The 23,549-nt window shown below is 41.8% G+C and overlaps 1 protein-coding gene across 3 annotated transcripts in view; it reads left to right on the top strand.

Moving 5' to 3' along the window:
• Window positions 1-638: 638 nt before the first annotated feature.
• The window catches only part of LAMA3 (laminin subunit alpha 3), a 262,162-nt gene continuing 239,251 nt past the window's right edge, over window positions 639-23,549 (top strand). For 2 of the 3 annotated variants that reach the window (XM_032293185.1, XM_032293183.1), the window contains exons 1-2: window positions 639-1,182; window positions 21,614-21,766. In XM_032293185.1, coding sequence (XP_032149076.1) covers window positions 880-1,182; window positions 21,614-21,766 — 456 coding nt within the window. In that variant the 5' untranslated portion in view covers window positions 639-879. The remainder of the gene's footprint in view (window positions 1,183-21,613; window positions 21,767-23,549) is intronic. The other variant, XM_032293184.1, reaches the window with a different exon arrangement.

Below are 23,549 nucleotides of genomic sequence, written 5' to 3'. Positions count from 1 at the left end.
GGGTTCTGTTTTGGTAGCATGTTCTGCATATAAGACAAAGCCTCAGTCCTGAGGAGGGGTCTCCTCTGTTCTGAGGTCAGCATGGCAGGTGGCCTACATCACTCTATCTCTCTTAGCAGCTTATCTGCAAAATTCAGCAGATTAGGCATCTAAAGGATTTCCTTCAAGGTTCCTTTCGAGGTTGGCAAATTACAACTTGCATTATTGGCTGTGTTTTAAGTATGTACGTTCCACCACTCCCAATTCCTTGGCTCAGCATGTGGCTGCAGTGCCACAGGGATCCTAGGTGCACAATGCTGAGCCGTTGAGGGATCAACACTTGGCTGGGAAATCGAAATGTCTTCGATGTGAGCTCTTTAGGCAGTGGCAGTTTCCTCTGCTCTCATCCAAATTCGTTTGCAAGCTTCCTTTCCTCTCAGGTCAGAGGCGGCTTTTCTGGCTTTGGCCTGAGCAGTGAGAACCTGGAGAGGAGGAGAACGATCTAATTAATTTCTGTCCTGGCACCGGAAGGGTTCGAAGATCCCAGGCTCCCGCTCCGGCCGCCTGGGTGGGAGCCGGGGAACGCCTCTCCCATTCCCCGCCCGCGAAGTTTGCAGCGCCCCTCGCGCCGGAGAGACGACGTCTGCTGGCCCGCGGCTGAGCGCTGTCGGTTCCTGATCCGGCGGGTGCCCGCTCCAGCCGCTGCAGGTTTGCGAGCTGAGCGGCCGCCCCCACGCCGCGGGCTCCCAGCGCGTGGAGCAAGGGGCGCGGCCCGGGCGCCGCCCACACCCGGGGCTGCGCTAGTCCTCGTGTTGCAGGTCCGGGAAACGCGGGCGGAGAGCGGCGGTGCCCCCGAGCCCCTCTGCTGGCGGCGCGGGCCGGAGGACCCTGCGCGGCGGGATGGCGGCGGCCTCACGGGCTCGGGGTCGGGCACCGGGGCCAGTGCTGCCGCCGACGCCGCTGCTGCTGCCGCTGCTGCTGGCGCTGCGGGCGCTGCCAGCCTGGGGCGCGACCGCTCGGGATCCCCGGGCCGCGGCCGGGCTCAGCCTGCACCCGCCTTCCTTCAACCTGGCCGAGGCGGCGAGGATTTGGGCCACCGCCACCTGCGGGGAACGGGGCCTGGCCGACGGGAGGCCCCGGCCCGAGCTCTACTGCAAGTTGGTCGGGGGCCCCACGGCCCCAGGCAGCGGCCACACCATCCAGGTGAGGACCTCGGAGAAAGCAGGGGTGCGCGCGTCTTCTCCTTCCCGCGCCGGCGGGACACCCGGCGAAGGGATCCGGCCCTTTCCCCACGCGTGCTCGTGGCTCCGGGCGACCAGGAAGGGCAGCCCCATCCCCGAGCGCGAGGGCCCGCGGTCCGGGAGCGATCCGTGGGAGCCCCGCCCTGGCACTGCCCGCCCGAGGCGAGGAGGGGGAGGCAAGCGACGTGACCGGAGGAGGCTGTGGTCAGGTTCGGGCAGGTGAAGAGGAAAGTGCGAGGCTGCCCTCTAGAGATGCAGGAGACCCTCAGCCCTCTCCGTCGTGCCTGCAGGCTTGAGCCCCCCAGGGTTCAGCGGCGCCTCCTGACCCACTCCCCAAGCTTATTCGGAGTAGTTGGTACGAGTTACCTTCTGTGGTGTACTTTAAGGATAATTTTTAGGTCATAACAGCAGTATCACTCTGATGTTACTGAAAAGATTCACGTCACTGCCCTGCCTGAAATGCCACCATCCAGTCATTGGGGGCAAAGGCCACCTTAGGCGGACAGAGAAAATGCTCTGAGAGGTCCCAGCCTCACCGCGAACACCTGGGGCAAACGACATTGCGGTGCAGCTTAAGTAGCATCTTGCAGTGCCTGGCCCTTACTCATAGGTCTCACGCTGTCGCCAGGCTGGAGTGCAGTGGTGCAATCGTGGCTCACGTCGGCCTTGAACTCCTGGGCTTAAGGGATGCTCCAGCCTCCCCTTGGGCGTAGCTGGGACTACAGACGAGCGCCACCGTGCCTGGCAATTTTTTTTTTTTTTTTTCCCCAAGCTGGTCTCAAACTCTTAGCTTCAAGCTGTCTTGAAGCAGAATTTGAATCCAGTCCTGACTCCAAATCCTTGACCCTAAACCCAAATTGCCTCCTTCTTCTGCAAAGTATTGTTGAGGAATAGGAAGTGTAGCAGGACGAGAGCGTGATTTTGGAGCTTGGGTTCCAAAAGAGCAGAGTTATCATTGGGTATCTAGATTAGTGTTTTAGAAACTCTTTTGATCATGCACTTCCATAAATGACAAGTCGTTGAAAACGTAGTGCCATATGTGCTTATTTACTTATAAACTATATGCATGTATTAACATATTGATATCTGTTGTGCATTTATTTTTATTTTTTTGAGTCTCAGTCTGTCGCCAGGCTAGAGTGCAGTGTTGCCATCTCAGCTCACTGCAACCTCGGACTCCCTGGTTCAAGTGATTCTCCTGCCTCAGCCTCCCAAGTAGCTGGGATTACGGGCATGCACCACCCCACCCAGCTAATTTGTGTATTTTTAGTAGAGATGGGGTTTCACCATGTTGGCCAGGATGGTCTCGATCTTCTGACTTTGGGATCGGCCTGCCTTGGCCTCCCAAAGTGCCAGGGTTACAGGTGTGAGCCACCATGCCCAGCCTGTTGTGCATATTTTAAAACATGCAAAAAAAGAAATCTAAAAGATAAAATAACAATGATGAAAATACTTTTAATTTTCTTTAACAGTCCCCAAATAAGTTTGCTTTCTCTATTTTATGATTGTATGTTTATAACACACAAATATGAACATGTAATTGTGTGTATAATTAATTTTGAGAAATTTAGTTTAGAATTTTTAACAATTCAGTTTTTTATTTTATTTTATTTTTGAGACAGGGTCTCACTCTGTCACCCAGGCTGGAGTGCAGTGGTGCTATCTTGGCTCACTGCAACCTCCACCTGCTGGGCTCAGGTAATCCTCCCACCTCCGTCTCCCAAGTAGCTGGGACTACAGGCACACACCATTCTGACTAAGTTTTGTGTCTTTTGTAACGACTGGGTTTTTCCATGTTGGTCAGGCTGGTCTTGAACTCCTGGGCTCAAGCCATCTACCTGCCTTGGCCTCCCAAAATGCTGGGATTACAGGCATGAGCCACCGTACCTGGCCCAATTTTATGTTATACTTGATTTTAGTGGTTGTTTTAGCTGAAAAGATGCCTCAAAAAATATGTCGATTCAAATGGAAAAGTTGCATTAACCAGTCACATAATTTAGAAAGTTCAGTGCAAAGTGGAAATGTAGAACCCTTGTTAAAAAATTATTTAAAATGTCAGGATGGTGACAGCACAGCATTAAAGTAAGTGAGGGGCCCTTCGAAGTGTGGGTCCCATGTGACTGCACACGTCTTATGGTGTCTAAGCTCACTAAATCATGGTACTATAGCTCTGCCCCATCCTTCAGTTAGTCTAAAATTTTTTAGAAGTAGAAACTTGGCCAGTAATTGTTCCCTTCCAAGTTGTATTCAGCACTTCCTAATAGAAAGGTATTATGTTTTGATGTTTTAAACAATAGATTCAAGACTGGTTGCACATCTCCTCTTGGAAAATATTAAAACATGTTAGAAAATTTTGTTTCCATGTTTTTCAAATGTGTAAAATAAGCATTCTCTGAGTTACATATTTTCATCTTTACAGCAACAGAAGACGGAAACATTTCCAAACATCCATTTCTCAAAATGCTCCTTCAAACATACATTTTCTTTTCTTTCCTCTTTTCTTTCCCCTCCCTCCAACCCTCCCTGCCTCCCTTCCTTCCTTTTTCTTTTTTATTTTTCTTTCTTTTTCTTTTGAGATGAGTTTCGTTCTTGTTGCCCAGGCTGTAGTGGCGAAATGGGTGATCTCGGCTCACTGCAACCTCCGCCTTCTGGGTTCAAGGGATTCTCCTGTCTCAGCCTCCTGAGTAGCTGGTATTACAGGCAAGCGCCACCACACCTGGCTAACTTTTGTATTTTCAGTAGAGACGTGGTTTCATCATATTGGTCAGGCTGGTCTCGAATTCCTGACCTCAGGTAATCTGCCTGTGTCGGCCTCTCAAAGTGCTGGGTTTACAGGCGTGAGCCACTGCGCCCGACCTCAAACATACATTTTCTTACCACAGTGTTTAGGCTTTCAAATTGTGTAAAATAATAGCCTCTGCTTTGATGGGACAGTATCATGCCCTTATTATTCTGCTGCTCGTGCTGCGGGTCTGCTTGCCTAGAATGTGACTACTTGGGACCCTGAGGCCTCGGCTGGGCTCAGCCCTTGTTATTCTGTAAATATCCATCAGGTGGTATAGCATTGGCAGCCATTTGTCATCCCAGCAAAAGTCAGCAAATTTAGATTCTTTTGTAAACAAAACAAAATAAAACATGTAACTCATCTTTAAGTTAAAATATCTTTGAAGTATTTTACCACGAGATAACCAGTGAGCCCTGTGTGGTCAATAGAATTTCATGTCAATTTCCCCATTTCAATACAGGGTTGTGTTTTCTGCTACTTGGGGGAAGAGAATTCACATGTTTACATTGCACATGTAAGCTGCAGTATATCGCAGTGCGTTAGTAGCCTGGTGGCAGCATCCTCCTCCTTTGGTCAGACATTCAGGATCATTGGAGACCTGTGACCGGCTGACGTGCAAACTAGGTGAAGGCCCCTAAGTCAGTCTGTGTATTAAATATTAGCAAAATGGAATTTCTTCATTTTTAAGTAAAATAAGATTAAGGAGAAGCTTTAATATTTCCTTCTTAAACTCCACAGCATTGCCTGGCACACCTAACTTTGGAGATAACTGTTTTAATTCAGGGTAGAGTTGACACAAGGAGAAGGAAGGCATCAAAAAGATCCTCAGTGGTCTCTCCTCCCCAACATTTGCCCAGGGAGGGCCGACCCTCATTCACCTCAACTGATATATATATGTGTGAATATATAGATATATTTGAGACAGAGTATCACTCTGTTGTCCAGGCTGGAGTGCAGTGGCACCGTGTCAGCTCACTGCAACCTCCGTCTCCTGGGTTCGAGCAATTCTCCTGCCTCAGCCTCCCAAGTAGCTGGGATTACAGGCACCCACCATCACACCTGGCTAATTTTTGTATTTTTAGTAGAGACGGGGTTTCACCATGCTGGTTAGGCTGGTCTCGAACTCCCGATCTCAGATGATCTGCCTGCCTCAGCCTCCCAAATCTCTCTGCTGGGATTACAGGCATGAGCCACTACACCTGGCCTCAAGTGGTATTTTTATTGAGTGTTGATAGGTTGACTCTACTGTTGTGGAGGCCTGGAAAAATCATGTTTCCTGGTGTGATTGAGTTTCCAATGCAGGTCATTAAACACAGGCTCACAGTCCTAGATAGAGTAGGAAGTGGCTTTCAATTTTTTTTTTTTTTTTTTTTTATTAGAGACGGGGTTTCACCATATTGACCAGGATGGTCTCGATCTCTTGACCTCGTGATCCACCCACCTCGGCCTCCCAAAGTGCTGGGATTACAGGCGTGAGCCACCGTGCCTGGCGGAAGTGGCTTTCTGAGGTCACTTAGCAGACTGTGTCTCTAGGCTAGGGTGTAGCCTGCAGAAAGAGAATGCTATCTGCTGTTATGCCTTATTTTCCCCAGAATATAAAAGCCTGTGGAATAGTGCTCCCTGCTGTCACAGTTGAGAGCTTGGGGAGGTATACTAATTCCTGATGTAAGAGAAGCATGTCTGGGAGAAGAGTTTCCAGAAGCTGGAATATGAGACACTCACTCTAGCCCAATATAGGCGGCAGCTTGCACAGATTTGCCTTTCAGAAAAGTGAGAGGTGGTGGAAGATGGGTGGGAGAAGGGAAGAGAGATGATGATTAATCAATTAATTGTATTTGAGTAATGATTGTCCTGAATCTGCTCATGTAGAGCTCAAGATGGGAAATAAAGAAGAGTTAATTAAAATAGTTCTATTTCTTGGAGTTTTCAAAAAATAAATCTCTGGGGACAACCAGGATTTAGAATTTCAGGCCAAAAGGATTTTGCCAAATAAAAAAAAAAGTAAAAAAAATGAATAAAGGTCGTGTCTTAGAATAAGACCTGTTTTTATGGTAGTGATTCTTTGTTGCGGCTGTTGTTTTTGAAATCTATAATAGCAATGCTGATACTGGAAAGGCCCCTTGTGGCAACAGGCAGGAGGATGTTTTAAAAGTCTGAATTTCGTATGTTGTGTGAAAGATGTCCTTTGTAGTTGCTCTGGACTTAAGATTCCTTTTAAAAGACTTTATAGGCTGCACGGTGGTTCATACCTGTAATCCCAGCACTTTGGAAGGCCGAGGCAGGTGGATCACCTGAGGTCGAGAGTTTGAGACCAGCCTGACCAACATGGTGAAACCCAGTCTCAATTAAAAATACAAAATAAGCTAAATGTGATGGCATGTGCCTGTAATCCCAGCTACTCAGGAGGCTGAGGCAGGAGAATCGCTTGAACCCGGGAGGCGGAGGTTTCGGTGAGCCGAGATTGCGCCATTGCACTCCAGCCTGGGCAACAAGAGCGAAACTCCATCTCGAAAAAACAAACAAACAAACAAAACCCAAGACTTTATATACTTGTTACTGCTCAGATGTTAAGTTTTTGGTGTCTGAGAGTCCTGTAATTCAGGGATCTTGCACAAAGTCTGAAAATAATGTAGGTGCTCAGAAAATGTTGGATGAGGGGATAGTGGAGTGAAGATAACAGTTAAAGACTGTAAATAATTTAATGTAAAATATAAATGTGAAAAATATGCAAATGAATTCTATTCTGTTGAAAATATATATACTGTTGAAAATAAAATATATCAGTTTGTGCTTTAATTTTAAATGTTCACTTACCTATGGAATCTAAAGTTGTTATTAAAGTTATATAATTCCTAAGTGACATCTGACAGAGGTGATAATAAAATGGAAATGGAAGACAGTGCTGAAAATATAACCTTGTATTTGGTTTAGCTTGGCATAAACACTATCCTCACAAGAGATAAAATGGGCACATTTACCAAATGTATGATCTTGATTTTGTACATGGACAGTTCAATGCCTCTTTTATAGATTCCTTCATTGCACTTTGATTTACATATAGGCTCTGTTTCTTTTGGGGTGGAGAGGGGACAGAGTCTCGCTCTGTCACCCAGGGTGGAGTGCAGTGGTGTGATCTCAGCTCACTGCAACCTCCGCCTCCCGGGTTCAACGGATTCTCCTGCCTCAGCCTCCCAAGTAGCTGGGACTACAGGTGTGTGCCAGCACACCTGGCTAATTTTTGTATTTTTAGTAGAAACAGAGTTTCACCATATTGACCAGGCTGCTCTCAAACTCCAGACCTTGTGATTTGGAGAGGCCACCTTGGCCTCTCAGAGTGCTGGGATTATAGGCATGAGCCACCATGCCCAGCCACTAAGGCTCTGTTTATAGAACAATTGTGAAAAAGGATCACTTGTTCTTCAACAAATGAACTTTTCCTTTGTGAAACTGATGTAAAAATCTTGGGTGAGAGCTAGAAAGTCTAAAACATCTACCATGTTCATTGATATATTTGTAACAATTATTAATGATAAGTTATTCAGACAAATGACTATAGTCAGCAATTTAAGGGTGAATGATTCTTTTTAAAAAATGATTTAGTTGAAACAAAATTTAGTTGCAACAAAAACATAGTTGTTCCACGTTTGTAGATATTAGCCAAAGTTTAGCAATGAAAGCTTATGTACAAAACATTTGAGAAGACAAACAGGTGCTTTCCTTTGGAGAACCAAGTTCACTTACCAGCTAAGAAACAGGGGTCCATATGCCAGGCTCAAAGCAATTTAAATTTGTTCCTCAACAAATCACGGATTACTGGAGCTCATGGACTTTCAGGGCTGCTGGTGAACAGTTGGAACTGTAATTGCTCAATCTTTGAATTTAAATATTTTACTACATGCTCTGAGTTACTATTGTCACCGAAAGTCTGGATTGTTTAATCTGAGAGAAATCAATATGTGGACATAGGGAAAGGAAAGGACAAAAGGTTATCATTAATTAAAGGCTCTTATTTGTAAGAAGATTTTATCTGAACCATTGCAGAAAGATAGCTGTGTGTTGTACATATTTTTTTTTTTTTCCAGCTACTCAGGAGGCTGAGGCAGGAGAATTGCTTGAACCTGGTTGTACATCTTTAGTATACATATGAATGTTAAAACTACTTAGCAGACTCTTTCTCTAGGCACAAAATTATTTTGAAGCACTTGAATCAATTTTTAGCAGCTTTATTGAAGGCATAACTTAAATACCATGAAATACATCCAGTGAAGTATAAATTCAATAATTTTTAGTAAATTTATAGATACGAAGAGCTACTACTAAAATCCAGCTTTAGATTAACCCCAAAAGTTCTCTTGTACCTGTTGCAGTCACCCCTGAACCTGATGCAACCCCCAGGCAAGCACTGGCCTGCTGTTTTCTCTATAGACGTGTCTTTTCTAGAAATTTCATATAAACAGAATCATACAATATGTGGTCTTTTTTTGTATCTGGCTTCTTTCACTTAGCACAATGTTTTTAAAGCTTATTCATATTGTTGCATGATTCAGTCGTTCATTTCTTTTCATTACTGTGTAGTATTCCATTGTATGGACATAATCATTCTCTTTATCTGTTCACTAGTTGATGGGAATGTGCATTGTTTTTAGTTTTTGGCTATTATAAATAATGCTGTTATGAATATCCACACAAAAGTGTTTGTGTGGACAAAAATTTTCACTTTCTTGAGTAGATTCTTACAAGTGGAATTGTTGAACTGTATAGTAAGTTTACATTGTAAAGAAACTGCCCGTTATTAAAGTGGGGTATTGAAGTCCTGTCTGCTTGTGTATATATATTTATATTTATATATTTATATTTGGAGCTTTGTTGTTTGCTGCAGATATGCTTACAGTTGTTATGTTTTCATAATAGGTTGACCCTTTTATCAATATGTGTTGTCTGTCTTTGTCTCTTGTAAAAGGTTTTGACCTGAAGTCCATTTGGTCTGATATTAATATAATCACCCCAGCTCTCTTGGTTACTACATCCATGAAATATCTATTTTCATTATTTTACTATTTGTGTCTTTGAATCTAAAATGAGTCTCTCATAGATAGCATATATTTGGATCTTTTTAAAAAAACGAATTCTGTCAATCTCTGCTTTTTAACTTGTGATTTTAAAAAGTTGATTACTGGAACCAAGCATGGTAGCTTATGCCAGTAATCCCAGCTACTTAGGAGGCTGAGGCAGGAGGATCACTTGAGGCCAGAAGTTGACACCAGCATGGGCAACATAGCAAGAGCCCATCTCTTAAAAAATGAAAAAAAAAAAAAAATTAGCCAGGCCTAGTGGTGTGTGCCTGTACTCCCAGCTAACTCAGCAGTCTGAGGCAGAATTGTTTGAGCCCATGAATTCAAGGCTGCTGTGAGCTATGTGTAATTGCACCTCTACACTCCAGCCTGGTGACAGAGTGAGACTTCATCTCTTAAAAAAAAAAAAAAGATTACTGATGATAAAAGACTTATTTTTGTCATTCTGATGCTTGTTTTCTACATGCCTTATATATATTTTTGGCTACTCTCAATTCTATTGTTGTCTTCTGGTTTAATTGATTTTTGCCATTTTGGTTCTCTCCTCATTTCCTTTTCTATATATATTTAAGGTTTTATTTTTAGTGCTTATTCTGAGGATTACAATTAGTATCCTAAATATATAACAATCCAGTTTGAATTGATAATTAGCTTAACTTCAATAGCATCCCAGATTCTGCTTCTATATAGCTCTGTCTTTTGTTATTGTTCCAAATTACATCTTTATACATTATTGTTCATTATAATAAATTTATAATTATTGTTATTCAATGTGCAGTTGTCTTGTAAATAATATACAAAAAAGAAGTTAAAAACCAAAAATACAATAATACTGGTTTTTATATTTACATATGTAGTTACCTGTATTGATGTTCTTTCTTAGTATGGCTTTTAATTACTGTCTTGTATCCTTTCATTTCAGCCTGAATGACTCCTTTTAGTATTTCTTGTAGAGTAGGTCTACTAGCAGGATTCCCTCAGCTCTTGAGAGCGAAACTGTGTCTCAAAAAAAAAAAAAAAAAAAGAAATACATTATATACTGAACAAATTTGGCATGCTAAATAATCCATTGGCATACAGACTCCTATAGCTCATATTATAGAAATATTAGCTTTAGTACTGTTTTAATAGCTAGATATTATTTGTTTATGTAAGGATACTTTCTTATCAGCTAAAATAACATTTTGGGGGAAGATTTTAATTTTTAAGGTGTAGTGGCAGTAATACATTTTTCCAGATATACATTTATTTCTGGTTGTAATCTAGGCATTTATGAAACCTGTGTTAACTCCCAGTATTCTGAAACTATTTTCCTAGTTAGGCAAAGATTTACTAAGTGGCACCTGAGTGGTCTAAGTCAATGGAGCTGCCTCTGGTTATGCTGTATACATGGATTCCTGGCCAAGGGGGTAAGTGGGGCCTAAGACCCAGCCTGGGCTGCACAGAGGGAGGGAGTCTTTTTCTGCTTTGCAATAAAGAACTGTTTGAATGAGCTAGCAAACAGGGCACTGGTTAGACCCCTCATGTCAACAGGGTGGAAACTGCCCTGAGGAAAGCCAGTTCATCGAGTCCCATGTGTCCCACCAGTTTCTCAGTGTCACAAACATATTGTATTCCCTCTGTGGTTTTCCCATCCTAGAAGCTCAAAAAATACATGTGGAGTTAATAAATGAATATTAACTGGAGAGAAATATGGGTTTAAGGTGATTATTTATACACATCTTAATTGTGAGAAGTGGGAAATAGAAGTGATTTTTCCATTACTTTCAAGTTGCGTCATACACTGTGCATACTGTGTATGGGAGTAATACCAAATACAGGGGGCAGAACGGTGAGAAGGAGGAATGGCTGAGAAACAAGGGGCCTTGCTCCCCTGGTAAATGCAGGGTATTGATTTAACACACACAGACAGCACTTACTGATGATTGGCACAGGTCTAAAGCATATTACACATTGACTTCTTGATTGTCACAGCAATTTATGAACATATGAAAGAGGTACAATTAGCATGCTCCTTTTACAAATGAGGAAACCGAAGCACACAGAAGTTAAGCGATGTGTCTAAGATCACACAGCTAGTATGTGGTAGAGCCAGAATTCAAATCCAGGTGCTCTGGCTGCAGAATTCACGCTCTTACCTGCTGTATTATGCTGTCACAGACGTGCCAACTACTTCTTCCTCTGAGTTCCAGCTAAACTTTGGATTCCCTTGCTAATTCCACTCATCACCTTGGAGCCATCCATTTTCATGTCTGTCTCCTTATTAGGATCATGAGCTTCCTGAGGGTGGGGCCCTGTCTTCCTGCTCATGTTTGGACAAAGCATGGAGATTCCCTATAGAGAAGAATTGCTGTGCAAAGCATGCTGCACTCTTTCCTTGTGGAAGCTTGTCTTAGATGTGCCATCACTGCTTTTTGAAGAAATAGTCAAAAGGCAACACCACCACAGAATGTACTTCTCAGAGTAACACTTTGATGGAATTGCTGTTTGATTTTAAAACTACCTGAATTTCAACAATCTGCCTTCTGGAAGACAGGTGTGGCCCTCCTGTGTTGATGCAATGGCTGAGCCCAATGCTTAGGAATGGACTCCCAGAAGCTAGAAGAGGCAAGAAAGGATCCTTCCTATACAAATTTCAGAGGGAGGGCAGACTTGCTGATGCCTTGATTTTGGACTTGTAGCCTCCAGCATGGTGAGAGAGAAATTTCAGTTGTTCTAAACCACCCAGTTTGTGCTACGTTGTATGGCAGACTTAGAAACTAATGCAGTAACTTTAGCTTTAACTTGGTTAATCAGCAGTTGTATTGACCATTCGACGTGTGAGTGTTATCCCTGTATGGGAGAGCTGCAGAGAGGGGACACTGCATGATCCTCTGTGTGTAGCTCTAGGGCCTCTGTTTGTGAGACTTTGCAACCTGATAACTTAAAATGTGGCCCCTAAAAAGAATGAGAAGAGCTGCAGGCTGAACAAATATTTAGGGATCATGCACATTAAAAGTCATCCTTAAGGCCAGGTATGGTGGCTCACGCCTGTAATCCCAGCACTTTGGGAAGCTGAGGCTGGTGGATCACTTGAGGTCAGGAGTTCAAACTCAGCCTGGCCAAATACAAAAAAATTAGCTGGGCATGGTGGCGTGTGCCTGTAATCCCATCTACTTGGGAGGCTGAGACAGGAGAATTGCTTGAACCTGGAGGTGGAGGCTGCATTTAGCCAAGATTGCACCACTGCACTCTAGCCTGGGTGATAGAGTGAGAGTCCATCTCAAAAAAAAAAAAAAAAAAAGAGTCATCCTTAAATATAAAGAGCCTGGCATAAAGTATATATTCCATTTGTACATGACTCACGGAAGGGGGTCTGAATATTTTCTGGTCCCATTGGGTGTGTGATGTCGTACAGGGTTGATTCCAGGGCACGTCAGGCCAATGACATCCTTCAGTGGTACATGGAGGCCATCTGCACTGGACGTTCAGCCTTCCCTCTCTGCACTCATCCAGCATGTTAACATTAGCAAACTCTGCACAAAATATCTTATGTTTATTGAAGCATTGTTTGCAATAGGCAAGATATGGGAACAACCAAAGTGTCTGTTGACAAATGAATTGTAAAGAAATCGTGGTATAGGCCGGGTGTGGTGGCTCATGCCTGTAATCCTAGCACTTTGGGAGGCTGGGTCTCTTCCCATACATCTAGTAGTGGGCAGGTGTATGGAAAGTCACATAATTGTCATTCCAGGGCTGTCTCACACTGTCCAAATCTAAGACAGCACCTTTTGATGTAGCTCAGAAGAGCAGCATGGCCAGGAGGAAAGTGTTCTAGGCCATAAGTAACATGGCCAGGCACACACGCAGTTCCTGGCCCCAGCACGCCCTAGCTGTGTGGTTTGAGATGAAGCGCTTCATCTCTTTGAGCCATTTCTTCATCTTTCAGTTTTAGATACTTGAATGCAAATTTCACAGTGTTGTGGTGATTAAGCAAAGTAGAGCACGGCGTTCCTTCGCTGGGCTCCCACACCTGGTGCTAGCTTGTCCCAGCATCTTTTGGCAATGCGCAATGGTTGAGTTACTTCTCTTGTCTCCCACCAACTTTCTTTAGGTAAAGATCCAACTCTTAGTGTTTGCTTCTGTTTTTTTTTTTTTTTTTTTTTACCACAGTATCTAACCCGATGCTCTACACATGGTAGGTAATTTGGATAAGTTGAATAAATAAATGAATGTTCAAACAGCCCACCCCCCCACCCTCCAGAAACTGTGTTAGGCAGCACTGCTATAATCAGCCTCTAGCTTCTTGGAAGAATACAGTATTTATGTTGTGAGGTCAGTTGTAAAGTATTACATGTGGAAGGATTTTTAGTTAAGAAGAATCATAAAAAATGTTAGGAACTAGGAGAGACTACTTTTTTCCATCCTTCTGCAAAAGGGTAGGTCACTCTGTGGGCTTCTGGTTTATTCTCTGGAGACTGCCAATTTTGGAGCTCAACTCTGTTCAGTTGTTTATGGGAACAGTCGTATCTCCTTTCTTCATATCCCCTTTCGTTACATTTTTATTTCCCATCTGAATAGGCTAATAATACAATAGTTTTGGTGCAATTCTAAGTGTGAGTCCCTTGTCCTGTTTATCTTTCGGTGTTCCCATCTCTCTGTCTAGAATAGCATTTGGTACAGAGTGGATGATCATCATAGGTTTGTTGTGTGGATGGATGAATAATGGAACATGGGGGTGGGTTTTCTTCTCTGTTCCTTTTCTTCTCTGACTTCTATCAGTTTTTGTCCTGCTTTATTTATTTATGGGTGTTTTTAAAATATTGAACATTAGACATAGAGTTAGATTATGGATTAGTCATAACCCTCAGTTTATGAGATATTTATATACAGAAATATATATTCCATACACCTTCCCACTACCAGATGTAGGAAGAGACCCAGCTCAGGAATATATTATCATTTTACACACACACACACACACACACACACACACACACACGCACACGCACATTTGAGACAGGGTCTCACTCCGTCACTCAGGCTGTAGTGCAGGGATGCAAGCATGACTCACTGCAGTGTCGACTTCCCAGCCTCAGATAATCCTTCCACCTCAGCTTCCTGAGTAGCTGGAACTATAGGCTCACACCACCATGCCCAGCTAATTTTTGTAGAGACAGGGATTCGCCATGTTGCCCAGGCTGGTCTTGAACTCCTGAGCACAAGTGATCCTCCCACCTTGGCTTCCCAAAGTGCTAGGATTACAGGCGTGAACCACTGTGACTCGTGTATATATGTATTTTGAATAGTAATAATCATCCATGAACTTGCTACCAAAACTAAAAATAAAGCCTGGATAATAATTTATGTCTAAGTGTATGGTCCTCCCACCCCCATTCCCTCTGTCTTTTACATTCTGGGGAAATTGTCATCCCAAATCCTTTATTGATTAATCCTTTGCTTTTTTTAATATGGTTTTTATTACACCTATATGTATTTCTAAAAAGTGCTTTTTATTTTGCTTGCTCATAACTTTATAAAAAGTATATTATGCTTTTTTCCCACTTATTATATTGCTAAGATTCATCAATATTGTTTCATTGTATATATTCATTTATTCATTATTGCTTATGTAGTTATTAATTGTGTGAATATGCCACTCTCTATTCATCCACCCTCCTGTGGTTCCTGTAGCAATTAGGTTATTCCCAGGATTTTGCTCCTGTGAACAGTGCTGCTGTGAATAGTCTTGAATATGATGCCATCAAATTTGTGCAAGAGTTTCTTTTTGGGTTATGAGTTTGAGAGTAGAATGCTGTATCATAGAAAATGTGAATTTCAACTTTAGGTGGTAATACAAACAGTTTCCAAAGTGTTTGTACCAATTTATACTCCTACCATGTCTTTTCTAACTCTTGTTATCATCAAACTTTAAACTTGGGCCTACTGAATTGGTATAAAATAATATTGCATTGTGATCTGCCATGATCACTAATGATGGTGATGTTGAACATTTCTTGAAATGTTTGTTGTGTTTATTGTGTTTGTATGTGTTTCCTCTTCTGTGAAATGCCTATTCTACTTTTGCCCATTTCCCCGTTGAACTATTTATATTTTTCTTGATTTGTAGGATTGTTAGGAATTTAGTGTGTATTTCTGATTAGGGTTCTTTGTTGATTTTAAGTTCTTTGATCAGTTGTTGATTCTTGTGTAACAAATTATCTCCAAAACTTAGTGGCTTAAAACAACAATAGTTTTTTCCTCTCACAATTCTGTGGGTTGTCTGTGCTCTGCTGGGTGGTTCTTCTGCTCCATGTGTTGTCAGTTGGGGTAACTCACTGACTTGATTGCTTGCTTTGTTGTAGCAGATGTTTCATTCTGGGACATTTAAGCAAAGTCCAAGACAGCCAACTGGAGAGGACAAATGAAATCACACCAAGATACTATATATGTTAGCATTTGTCCTCTCCAGTTGGCTGTCTTGGACTTTATCACAGAATGGTGATTTCTGGGTGATTGGACTTCTTGCCTGGTGGCTGGCTTCTGAGAGGAGGGAAGCAGAATCTTCCAGCCCTTTTAAGGCCTTTGCTTAAATGTCCCGGAATGAAACATCTGCTACAACAAAGCAAGCAATCAAGTGAGTCTGGATTCAAGAGGAGAGACTAGCTTCCAGGGCAAATAGCATCAACCTTTTGATGGCTGAAATGGCAGCCAGAGCGAGAGAGAGAGAGAAAGAGAGAGGGAGAAGGAATTGATGGCAGTCATCGTTGAAGACTATTTATCACTTTTGCGTTGTAAATATCTTCTAGTTTTAACTTTTCACTTTTTAAAAGTGCCTTTGTTGGAGCAAAATTCTTTTTAGATATTTTATTTAATTAATTAATTTATTTTTATAAGATGAGGTTTCACTATGTTGCTCAGGCTGGTCTCCAACTCCTGGGCTCAAGGAAGCAAAATTCTCCTTTTTTTTTTTTAAAAAAAACAGGGTCTTGCTCTGTCATCCAGGCTGGAGAGCAGTGGTACGATTTCAGCACTGTAACCTTTGCCTCCCAGGCTCAAGTGATTCTCATGTCTCAGTTACAGGCGTGTGCCACCATGCCCAACTAAAGAAACCAAAATTCTTAATTTTAATATAATAAAATTTATCCATCTCTTCTTTTGTAGTCAATGTTTTTGTATCTTGTGTTAAGAAACCTTTCCTTGCTCTGAGTTCTAAAAGGTAGTCCCCGTTTTTTCTACTATGAGACTTTGAAGTTTTATTTTTCACATTTAAGTCCTTATTTCATCTGAAGTTGAATTGCATTTGTGACTTGAGTAGAAATCCGATTTTATTATTTCCCCCTGGATCTAGAATATTCCTTCTTTTTTCAGAGGTCCGACATACCTATGTTATATACTAAGGCTTCTTAAATGCATGGGCTCTCAGTTCTGTCCCATAGGTCTGTTTGTCTCATCTGCGTTCCCTTAATTACAATAGATTCATAATAAGCCCTGATTCCTTGAAGGGCAAGTTTCCTCCTCCCTGGTCATCTTCTTCAGCAATATCTTGGTCCTTTAAAGTTACATATACATTTTAGAATTATTGTATTTTAAGAAAGTCCTTATTCAGGTTTTCAGTGGAATAATATTGTCTCTATAGATTAGTTTGGGGAGAATTGATAACTTTTTGATATTATCTTCTAGCCAATTCTCCATTTATGTAGATTTTCAAAATTCTCTTAATACAGCTTAAAATTTTTATTTGTCAAATTTCTTTTGAGATACTTGATGTTCTCTGAGACTATTATAAAAAAATGGCATTTTCTCTTTAATTAAATTTTCTAGTTTGCTGCTATTCTATAGAGATGCAGTGACTTTTGCATTTTAATCTCATATCTAGCTACCTTGCTAAAAATCTCCCAATATTTCTAAAATTCTCTTTAGCAGATACATTTGGGTTTTTATTTTGTTTCCTTTTTTTTTTTTTCAGGGTCAATATCTCATTCTGTCACCCAGGCTGGAGTGCAATTGTGTGATCATAGCTCACTATGCTACAGCCTCAAGCTCCTGGGCTCAAGCAATCCATCCCAGTTTCCCAAGTAGCTGGGACTACAAACACATACCATCACACCTGGCTAATTAAAAAAAAAAAATCTTTTTATTGTTATGTTGTCTAGGCTGGTCTCAAACTATTGGCCTCAAGTGATCCTCTTGCCTCAGCCTCCCAAAGTGCTGGGATTATAGGTGTGAGCCACTGTGTCTGGCTTCATTTGGAGTTGTTTTTTTTTTTTTTTTGAGACAAGGCGTTGCTCTCCTTCCCAGGCTGGAGTGTAATGGTATGATCTTGGCTCACTGCAACCTCAGCCTCCTGGGCTTAAGCGATCCTCCCACCTCAGACTCCTAAGTAGCTGGGACTACAGCCATGGACCACCACACCCAGCTAATTTTTGTATTTTTAGTAGAGATGGGGTTTCTCCATGTTGCCCAGGCTGGTTTCGAACTCCCTGGGCTCAAGCAATCCACCCACCTTGGCCTCTCAAAGTGTAGGGATTATAGGCGTGAGCCTCTGTGCCCAGACTCAATGGCACAGTGGAGTTTTAATGTAGATACTTTTAGCATCTTTAAATAAATAATAACAGTTTTATTTCCTGTATTCCAAATGTTATATATCTGTTTTTTTTCCCCGCCTTTAAAAAATCCTTCTTCTTCTTGTCCCTTGCCCATTTTTTACTTTCAATTCTAGTGGAAAACTTCAGGTTGAATCAGAAACAGCACAGACTTATGAATACATAAGCCCTTTTATTTTGTGTATACCCATGAAACAGTAAAGTTAGTATAAGTGTCTGTTGGAAGATATGGCTACAGAAAGAATAAATGTGGCCTATCCCAGTGGTACTCACGGGAAGGAAAGAGCCTCCTCAATGATCTTCCATCTGAGAACTCCCATGGATTCTTTCCTCTTCTGTTCCACAAGTTTGATTTTCTTTCTCTTCTTTTTTTTTCCTGGTAAAAAGATATATATATATAATTCTAAATATATACATATGTATAATTAGAATTAGCCAGCTGGACTCAGTTTAGATGATCCCAATTTTGTTGGCAACCTCCAAAGTGTTATAATCAGGAGGCAGTTGAACACGTGCCTTCTTCTCTCCATCACGCCTAATCAGGGTGCTGACCTTGGCCACGTCAGTGTCACAGAGCTTCTTCACAGCCTGTTTGATCTGGTGTTTGTCGGCTTTAACCCACAATGAACATAAGTGTGTTGTTTTCTCCTATCTTCTTTATGGTGGACTCAGTGGTCAGCAGAAACTTGATGATACATAGTGGTCAAGCTTGTTCTCCTGGGGGTGCTCTGCCAAGGATATCTGGGCTGCCTCTGGAGTCGCCAGAAGGTGGGTGACATGTGGATCTTCACCGCATGTGTGGACACCTTTCAACATTGCCTTCTTGGCCTTCAAAGCCTTCGTTTTGGCTTCATCTTTAGGAGGGACAGGAGCTTCCTTCTTTGCCTTCGGCGCCATCTTGTGAAAAGGCCACAAGTTTGATTTTCAAAAATATTGTCAGGTGTTGCACTTTTCAAAAGCCTCACGAGGTTGTCTTCTCTCAAAACCCCGTTGCTTGGTGCCAAGGCTTTACCTGCAGGATTAGTCATAACCTTGGCCTCCCTGAGAAAGTTCTTCAACCGCAAGTGTACGTATCTAGCATTTCCATGTAGACCTTAACTCTCCATGAAGACCTCAAGAAAAATGACCGAGAAGGCTGGATAAGTTTTAACACTTAAGAAAAAGTCATTCTTCTGATTTTTTTTTTTTTTTTTTTTTTTTTTTTTTTTTTTTTTACTTCTAGAGCCACAGTCTAATTTCCTTCAGGGCACTACTAAATTCTTTTTGATTCTTCATATAGGTTGATTTGCAGTAAATATGACATTGAGATGTAAGGTAAAAATTACTGAAACTTCAAGAGTAAAACAAATAGAAAAGAGAAGGAATATTTTAATAAAACTATTTGAATAAAAAACTTTCACCCTGACTGTTTAAGAGTAACTTGAAGAAGCCAAACCTTCTAATTATTACTTTTTAAATATATTCTTAAAATTTTAGAATAAATTTTTCTTTTCTAAGTCAATGTTTACACTCATTTTTTTATTTTCAAACAAAGTGTATGTTACATTTTGCCTGTTAATGTTTAACTTAAGCTTGTGTATTCTTTGTTAGAAATTATTTTATATGGCAAAAAATTTATCACCTAAATTTGGCTAATACAAAGTTAATTCAGAGAAACCATCATCTAGGGCATTACTGGTTTGACAAGTTGTTTTTGTAGACTCTTTGCTGATGTCAAGTTTTTTTCCAGTAGCCTTTAGAAATAAACAGAAAGTTTGGCTCATTTTTATTACCTGGGCAAAGCTCACTCCTTGGAATTCACCTGTAACTTATGTATCTATTGTATCAGTCAGACTTCCAAATGTCAGTGTTGACACTAGCCTGTATAATTGTGATGTTGTCTTGCCTATACATTTATTCTTAAAATATGTGCTTTCAAATAACTTATTGCTCAGACTCAAAATATATATTTGAGATAGATATGTATATATATTTAGTGCCTACTAACTGTGAGACCAAGGGCTAATGTGAGGGCTAAAGCTCCTGAGTCTGTGTTCTTACCCTGTCTGCTGAATGACACGGACAGGGTCTGCAGAAGGACCGGTATATCAGCTGAAAGGCTAAAATGATTCTAAATGAAAGAGGCCTTCAGGCTATTGTGAAGGCTACCATTTAAAACAAATTACAGGAAATAATGTATGTTAGTGATTATGCACGGATGTCTAATAAACTAGCGTTGTAGCTGTTAGAGAGTTACAGGGTAGTGTTTGAGACCAGCCTGGCCGACATGGTGAAACCCCGTCTCTACTAAAAATACAAAAATTAGCTGGGCATGGTGGTAGGCTCCTGTAATCCCAGCTACTCAGGAGGCTGAGGCAGGAGAATCACTTGAACCAGGAGGTGGAGGTTGCAGTGAGCCAAGATCATGCCACTACACTCTAGCCTGGGTGACAAGAGCGAAACTCCATCTTAAAAAAAAAGTTACTCATTAAGCACCTTATTATGACAATGCATTTTATAGAAAGAACCAACATTGTTGAGAAATGGCTGATGGAGTCTTCCTTGGTTGAATTTCTCCTGGGTGCAGGGCAGTGTGCTGGGTTGAAGTGATAGAGGGAAGAGTGGGAAACACATAGCCCATGACTTCAGGAAGTGGCGGGGCCACATACACCCAAGGCGCTGTCTGAGTTATAGAAATATTTTTGTGTCATGTTGAAAGATAAAGATCTACACAGATACCTCACCATGCATGAAAGAACCATGAGTTGCGTACTAGATGAAAACATGTGGTCACACCTTTGGTCACATACCAAGATCAAATTTCTCTCTGAACACTTAAGAATTAACTTCTAAGATGCTGGCTAAGATCAGAGCTACCTCTTTGTCACAGCACATCCTGGGGAGGCTGTGGGCATAAATTTGCCTCTTTGTCCCCCTCCTATGTGGCGATTATGCTCTAAGAGCATTTAGTTGGGGAGCAGATAGTTCAGTATGTGAAGTCCATCCCGGGGGAAGCATGATTCTCTGACCCACTTAAAATCCATTTGACATAGAAGAAAGGCCTATGCTCAGGTTTCAGATGGCAAGTGGCTGCAAAATGATGCGAAAACCAAACAAAAACGAGAACTAGAATCAAAAGAATCTGCCTTGTGAGAAAAAGAGTCTTTCGATAAGGAGTTAGAGATGATAATACCAAACAGATATCACTGCTGGTAAAAATGGATCCCCATTGACTTGCTGAATTAATTACTGACTTCTCAGTGCTGGTAGTCACAGCCAGCCACATCTCTTCATGTACCTGTCAAGCCTTGTCTCTCAATGGTTAGGTCAAGCCGGACCAGCTGGCCTCTGTGCCTTTGCTGGTGCTGGTTCCTCTACCTCGAACGCTTGTCCCGTTTGCGCACCCTGCCACTTACCAAAGTCCTATCTGTCCTCCCAGGCAGTGGACACACCCTCTTTTCCACCATGGAATATCTACCGCCGTTGGCTGCAGCCATCTACTCCACAGAGGCACTTGCTGTACACTGCTTCCCTGATGGTTGTTGCTATCCTCAATGCCCTGCTGGGATTGTGGGGAGGGATCTTTTTTGTACCCCAGTGCCGCATACAGAATTGCACAGAGGAGGACTTAAAGAGTGAAGTGGATTTGTTGAAGTGAAAATATGCTTTCATCCCAAATACAACAGGCTCTTGTTGAAGTGTTGTATGAAACAAAAACATAGCTGTGAAGATGGAAGATAAATAGACCCCATATCCTAAAAACACCATAAACAGAGGCATAAATAGGTGATAAGGCTTATGATAAATGAAAAAGAGAAAGCCTTCCTACTGTCTTCAGAATACATTTCAGTGAATTTTAACAGCTGACATTTCATATGGTAGTCTTTGTTTGGTTCCCTCTGTTTGCTATTTGGATAAGAAAAAATTACTTAAAAGTTAAAAAAAAAAAACACACTTTTTTTTTTTCCCCAGGGCCAGTTCTGTGACTATTGCAATTCTGAGGACCCCAGGAAAGCACATCCTGTCACCAATGCCATCGATGGATCTGAACGTTGGTGGCAAAGCCCTCCTCTGTCCTCAGGCACACAGTACAACAGAGTCAACCTCACCTTGGATCTGGGTCAGGTGAGCTATGCTTTCAATTGGAAAGGGAACATGAGTTTGGATCACTGTTTCTATGGAGATTTCTGATATAACAATTATTGTGAAAAACAAACTTTAGTTTTAATCCCCTAATCATTGTTAAACCTGTTACATTAATATTTGCTTCACTTAAAACCCAGAGTAGGCCAGGCACGGTGGCTCATGCCTTTAATCCCAGCACTTTGGGAGGCCAAAGCAGGTTGATCACTTGAGGTCGGGAGTTTGAGACCAACCTGACCAGTATGGCGAAACCCCGTCTCTATTAAAAATACGAAAATTAGCTGGGTGTGCTGGTGCATGCCTGTAATCCCAGCTACTTGGGAGTCTGAGGCAGGAGAATCACTTGAACCTGGAAGGTGGAGGTTGCAGTGAGCTGAGATCGTGCCATGGCACTCCAGCCTGGGCAACAAGAGCGAAACACCATCTCAAACACAAAACAAAACCCACAACAGTGCCTGGTAATGTACAGATAGATCCCTATCCTTGTCTATTAAATGAGTTTTAAAAATAGTTGTAAATAGTTTCATTGGCAAAGACATTTTTATTATTATTTTAAATGATGGTAAAAGATACACAACATACAGTTTGTCACCCTAACCCTTTTTAAGCACGCGGTTCAGTGGCATTGTGTACATTGACATCATTGTGCAAGCATTGCCTTCATCCATCTCCAGACCCCTTTTCATCTTGCAAAACTGAAACTCTGTACCCATTAAACAGCAACTCCCCAGTCCCCTCTCCCCTGCCCCTCGCAGCCAACATTCTACTTCTCTTCCCATGAATTGACAACTCTAGGAAGCTCATATAAATGGAATCGTATAATATTTATCTTTTTGTGACTGGCTTATTTAACTTGGCATGATGTTTTTAAGGTCTTGGAAACATCAGGGTAAGTGAAAGAAGGTAGGCATAAAAGACTCTCTTATATGATTCCATTTATATGGAATGTCCTGATAGGCAAATTTGTATAGAGAAAAGTAGCTTAGTGGCTGCCTAGGGCTTAGGGTTTTGGAGGAATTTGGGGAGTGACTACTAATAGGTATGTTTTTGGAGAGAGGGTGATGAAAATGTTCTAAAATTGTGATGATGGTTGGACAACTTTGTGAATACGCCAAAGATCAACGGCATGTACACTTTAAATGCGTGAACTGTATAGTATGTGAATTGTATCTCAGTAAAACTGTTTTCTTAAAAATAGGATTCCACCAGGTGCAGTGGCTCATGCCTGTAATCCCAGCACTGTGGGAGGCCGAAGCAGGTGGATCACCAGGTCAGGAGATTGAGACCATCCTGACCAACATGGTGAAACCCTGTCTCTAATAAAAATACAAAAATTAGCTGGGTGCGGTCATGCGCGCCTGAATCCCAGCTGCTCAGGAGGTTGAGGCAGGAGAGTCACTTGAACCAGGAAGTCAGGAGGTTGCAGTGAGCCGAGATCGTGCCACTGTACTCTAGCCTGGTGACAGAGTGAGACTCCGTCTCAAAAAAAAAAAAAAAAAAAAAAAGGATTCATAGAAAGAGTGTTTCAAAAAAAAAGAAAAAGGAGGGAGAAAAGAACTGTGTCAAACACCATTGATATGCCAAATAACAAAAGACACAACTGACCAGTAAGTGACCATTGCATTTGCCAATGTGGAGGCCACTGGTGACTTTGATAAGACAGAATTGAAAAACTAACTGTAGGGGATTAAGAGAGAATGTGAGAGGAATTGAAGCGCCTGATACAGAAATCAATTTTGAACAGTTTTGCTATAATGGGGCAAAA

Source organism: Sapajus apella, unplaced genomic scaffold (genome assembly GCF_009761245.1).
Source record: "Sapajus apella isolate SASKATOON/1434 unplaced genomic scaffold, GSC_monkey_1.0 scaffold29, whole genome shotgun sequence".
In the NCBI taxonomy this organism is placed as follows: domain Eukaryota; kingdom Metazoa; phylum Chordata; class Mammalia; order Primates; family Cebidae; genus Sapajus; species Sapajus apella.
Note: the sequence above shows the minus strand (reverse complement) of the source record. Positions and strands in the feature narration are given on the sequence as shown.